The 5,011-nt window shown below is 56.8% G+C and overlaps 1 protein-coding gene across 1 annotated transcript in view; it reads right to left on the reverse strand.

Moving 5' to 3' along the window:
* Positions 1-19: 19 nt before the first annotated feature.
* The window catches only part of LOC103621056 (retinal guanylyl cyclase 1), a 31,467-nt gene continuing 26,475 nt past the window's right edge, over positions 20-5,011 (reverse strand). The window contains exons 11-13 of the mRNA XM_017742308.1: positions 2,620-2,783; positions 1,803-1,995; positions 20-718 (exon numbers count right to left, since the gene is read on the reverse strand). Coding sequence (XP_017597797.1) covers positions 20-718; positions 1,803-1,995; positions 2,620-2,783 — 1,056 coding nt within the window. The remainder of the gene's footprint in view (positions 719-1,802; positions 1,996-2,619; positions 2,784-5,011) is intronic.

The raw sequence follows: 5,011 nt of genomic DNA on the forward strand, positions 1-5,011 counted from the left end.
GTGGGACCAATGGGTGTGATCAATGGGTGTGACCAATGGGCGTGGCCAATGGACGTGACCAATGGGTGTGGCTAGTGGGTGTGACCGATGGATGTAGCCAATGAACATGGCCAATGGGCATGGCCAATGGGCATGGCCAATGGGTGCAACCAACAGGTTTGACCAATGGGTGTGACCAATGGGTGTGACCAACAGGTTTGGCCAACAGGTGTAACAAATGGCCGTGGCCAATGGACGTGACCAATGGGTGTGACCAATAGGCATGGCCAATGGGTGTGACCAACAGGTGCGACCAATCGGTGTGACCAATGGATGCAACCAACAGGTTTGGCCAATGGCTGTGACCAATGGACATGACCAATGGGTGTGACCAGTAGGTGTGACCAATGGGTGTGACCAATGGGCGTGGCCAATGGCTCCCAACCACTGGGTGCCACCACCCACCACGACCCATTGACCATTGACCAACGCGACGTCGCCCAACGTTTGACCAATGCGTGGGGACAATTTGGGGACGTGTCCGGGGCATGTCCGGGGCCGTACCCGAGTGCAGCCCGATCCGGATGCGCACGGGCACCTCGGGCATGTGGCGCATCTTGAAGGTGCCGACGGAGCTGAGGATGTCCAGGGACATGTTGGCGATCTCGCCGGCGTGCCGGTTCCCGTTGCGCTTCGGCAGCCCCGACGCCACCATGTAGGCGTCACCGATGGTCTCCACCTGGCCGGGGGAGGGGCGAGGGGGAGGGTCGGGATGGCCACGCCCACCGGGACACGCCCACAGCAGCTAGGACCTCAGGTGACCTTCGTGTGGTGGCCTTGTCCCTTCTCGGTGGCCAAAGCTGAGACCACGGCTTGGACCACCCTGGGGTCAGCTTGGCCATCGCATTGGATGGGCCATCAAAGACCGTGGGGACCACCAAGAATCTTCATTTGGTGCCCAAAGTCCAGGTGGACCCATGGATTGGTCCATCATGAGGCCACCTTGACCGTGGCCATGGGGTCACCTTGTCCGTCACCTTGTCGGTGCCACCAAGGACTGTGGGGACCCCAAAACATCTTCATTTGGTGGTCATGTCCACCACCAGTGGCCAAAGCCCAGGTGGGACCATGGCTTGGACCTCCATGGGGTCACCTTGACCATGGCCATCACCTTGAAGATGCTGCCAAGGACCACAAGGACCACCAAGAGCCTTCATTTGGTGGCCATAGCTCCTCTTGGTGGCCAAAGCCCTGGTGGGACCATGGCTTGGACCACCATGGAGTCACCTTGACCATGCCCATGGTGTCACCTTGACCACGGCCACCACTTTGTAGACGACAACACAGACCCCAAAACCCCTTCCACACCCCACCCGTGGCCCTGTGACCTGGCTGACCACAGCCACCAGTGCCGTGGTCACCTGGTAGATGCCATCAATCACCCCAACCCCCATCCTGAGGTGACCACCCCACACCAGTGACCCCATGACATGACTGACCATGGCCACCATTGCCATGGTCACCTTGTAGCCACCACCATTGACCCCAACCCCCATCCTGAGGTGACCACCCCACACCAGTGACCCCATGACATGACTGACCATGGCCACCATTGCCATGGTCACCTTGTAGCCACCACCATTGACCCCAACCCCCCATCCTGAGGTGACCACCCCACACCAGTACAAAGCCGGACCAGGCCCACCATTGCCATGGTCACCTTGTAGCCACCACCATTGACCCCAACCCCCCATCCTGAGGTGACCACCCCACACCAGTGACCCCATGACCCATCTGACCACGGCCACCACCGTCATGGTCACCTTGTAGACGTCGTGGGAGCCGATGATGGCGTCGAAGAGGGTGTAGAGGTCGTTGAGGAGATCGACCACCTCGATGGGCTCGCTCATGGCCGAGATGGTGGTGAAGCCCACGATGTCGCTGAAGTACAGCGTCACCTCCTCAAAGTACTCGGGCTCCACCGGCGTCCCCATCTTCAGCGCCTCGGCCACCGACCTGCCCAGGGGGTCACCCAGGGGTCACCCAGGGGGCAGCCAGGGGGCAGCCAGAGGGTCCAGAGGGTCTCGGTGGTCAAGGAGAGGCTGATGTGGCCATTGGGACCTTCTGGTGACCCGTAGGGATGGGTGGGGTCAATGGGTCAAGGTTGGCCTCAAGCTGTCCCTTTGATTTGGGTGGGGTCAGCAGGTCAAGGTTGGCCCCAATCATCTTCAGGGGCCACCTTGACCTCCTGGTGACCCATAGATCTGGAGGGTGGGGTCAATGGGTCAAGGTTGACCCTAACTTGTCCTCAGTGACCACCTCGACCTTCCGCTGCCCCACAGATCTGGGTGAGGTCAATGGGTCAAAGGTGACCCCAACCTCCTCCTGGTGACCACCTCAACCCCCTCCTGCCCCATAGATCTGGGTGGGGTCAATGGGTCAAGGATGACCCCAACCTCCTCCTGGTGACCACCTCAACCCCCTCCTGCCCCATAGATCTGGGTGGGGTCAATGGGTCAAGGATGACCCCAACCTCCACCCCCTCCACCCCAAAGCTCCTTATGGGATCTATGGGGTGACACCCACCCCCATTGACCCCCCTCCAGCCCCGCGGGCCCCCCCGGCCCCACAGCGACCCACGGCGGCAGCATCTGGGTCAGGAGCTTGTCGGTCTTCTGCTTCTCGATCTCGAGCTCCTCGGTCCTCTCGCGGATCAGGTCCTCCAGGTTGCTGCTGTACTGCTCCAGCATGCGCAGCATCGAGTCAATGATGTTGGTCTTGCGGCCCTTGTTGATGCCCTTGAACTGCCCCACAGGTGTGGGTCAGACCCACGGAACCCCACGGAACCCCATGGGACCCCATGGGACCTTACAGAGGCTCACAGGGACCCATGGAACCCCATGGAGCGCCATGGAACCCCATAGAACCTTAAAGACCCTCATAGGGACCCATGGAACCCCATGGGACCTTATAGAACCACACAGGGACCCATAGAACTCCATAGAACCCCATAGAACCTTATAGAGCCACATAAGGACCCATGGAACCCCATGGAGTGCCATGGAACCCCATAGAACCTTAAAGAACTTCATCGGGACCCATAGAACCCCATGGAACCCCATAGAACCTTAAAGAACCACACAGGGACCCATAGAACCCCATAGAGAGCCATGGAACCCCACGGGGAACCATAGAACCTCATAGAACCCCATAGAGACCCCGTAGAACCACATAGGGACCCATGGAACCCCATAGAGCACCATAGAACCCCATAGAACCTTAAAGAACTTTATAGGGACCCATAGAAGCCCATAGAGACCCATGGAACCCCATAGGACCTCATAGAACCACACAGGGACCCATAGAACCACAGAGAACCCCATGGAACCCCAAAAGGACCTTAAAGAACCACACAGGGACCCATAGAACTCCATAGAACCCCATAGAACCTTATTAGGACCTTAAAGAACCACACAGGGACCCATAGAACCACAGAGAACCCCATGGAACCCCAATAGGACCTTAAAGAACCACACAGGGACCCATAGAACCACAGAGAACCCCATGGAACCCCAATAGGACCTTAAAGAACCACACAGGGACCCATAGAACCACAGAGAACCCCATGGAACCCCAATAGGACCTTAAAGAACCACACAGGGACCCATAGAACCACAGAGAACCCCATGGAACCCCAATAGGACCTTAAAGAACCACACAGGGACCCATAGAACCACAGAGAACCCCATGGAACCCCAATAGGACCTTAAAGAACCACACAGGGACCCATAGAACCACAGAGAACCCCATGGAACCCCAATAGGACCTTAAAGAACCACAGACCCCATAGAACCCCATAGGAACCTACAGAACCCCATAGAGACCCCATAGATCCCCATAGAACCCCACAGAGACCCCATAGAACCCCATAGGGGCCTACAGAACCCCATAGAGAGCCATGGAACCCCATGGAACCCCATAGGACCTTATAGAACGTCATAGGGACTCATAGAACCCCGTGGAACCCCATGGGACCTTATAGAACCACACAGGGACTCATAGAACCACATAGAGACCTTATAGAACCTCATAGGGACCCATGGAACCCCATAGAGATCCATAGAACCCCATGGAACCCCATAGAGACCCCATAGATCCCCATAGAACCCCACAGAGACCCCATAGAACCCCATAGGGGCCTACAGAACCCCATAGAGACCCCATAGATCCCCATAGAACCCCACAGAGACCCCATAGAACCCCATAGGGGCCTACAGAATCCCATAGAGACCCCATAGATCCCCATAGAACCCCACAGAGACCCCATAGAACCCCATAGGGGCCTACAGAACCCCATAGAGACCCCATAGATCCCCATAGAACCCCACAGAGACCCCATAGAACCACATAGGGACCTACAGAACCCCATAGAGAGCCATGGAACCCCATGGAACCCCATAGGACCTTATAGAACGTCATAGGGACTCATAGAACCCCGTGGAACCCCATGGGACCTTATAGAACCACACAGGGACTCATAGAACCACATAGAGACCTTATAGAACCTCATAGGGACCCATGGAACCCCATGGAACCCCATAGAACCTTAAAGAACTTCGTAGGGACCCATGGAACCCCACGGAACCCCATGGAACCCCATAGGACCTTATAGAAGCTCATAGGGACCCATGGAACCCCATGGAACCCCATAGAACCTTAAAGAACTTCATAGGGACCCATGGAACTCCATAGAACCTTAGAGAGCCACATAGGGACCCATGGAACCCCACAGAGATCCATAGAACCCCATGGAACCCCATGGAACCCCAATAGGACCTTAAAGAACTTCATAGGGACCCATGGAACTCCATAGAACCTTAGAGAGCCACATAGGGACCCATGGAACCCCACAGAGATCCATAGAACCCCATGGAACCCCATAGAGACCCCATAGAACCACATACGGACCCATAGAACCCCATAGAGAGCCATGGAACCCCACAGAGATCCATAGAACCCCATGGAACCCCAT

Source organism: Corvus brachyrhynchos, unplaced genomic scaffold, assembly GCF_000691975.1.
Source record: "Corvus brachyrhynchos isolate BGI_N302 unplaced genomic scaffold, ASM69197v1 scaffold928, whole genome shotgun sequence".
Taxonomy (NCBI): Eukaryota; Metazoa; Chordata; class Aves; order Passeriformes; family Corvidae; genus Corvus; species Corvus brachyrhynchos.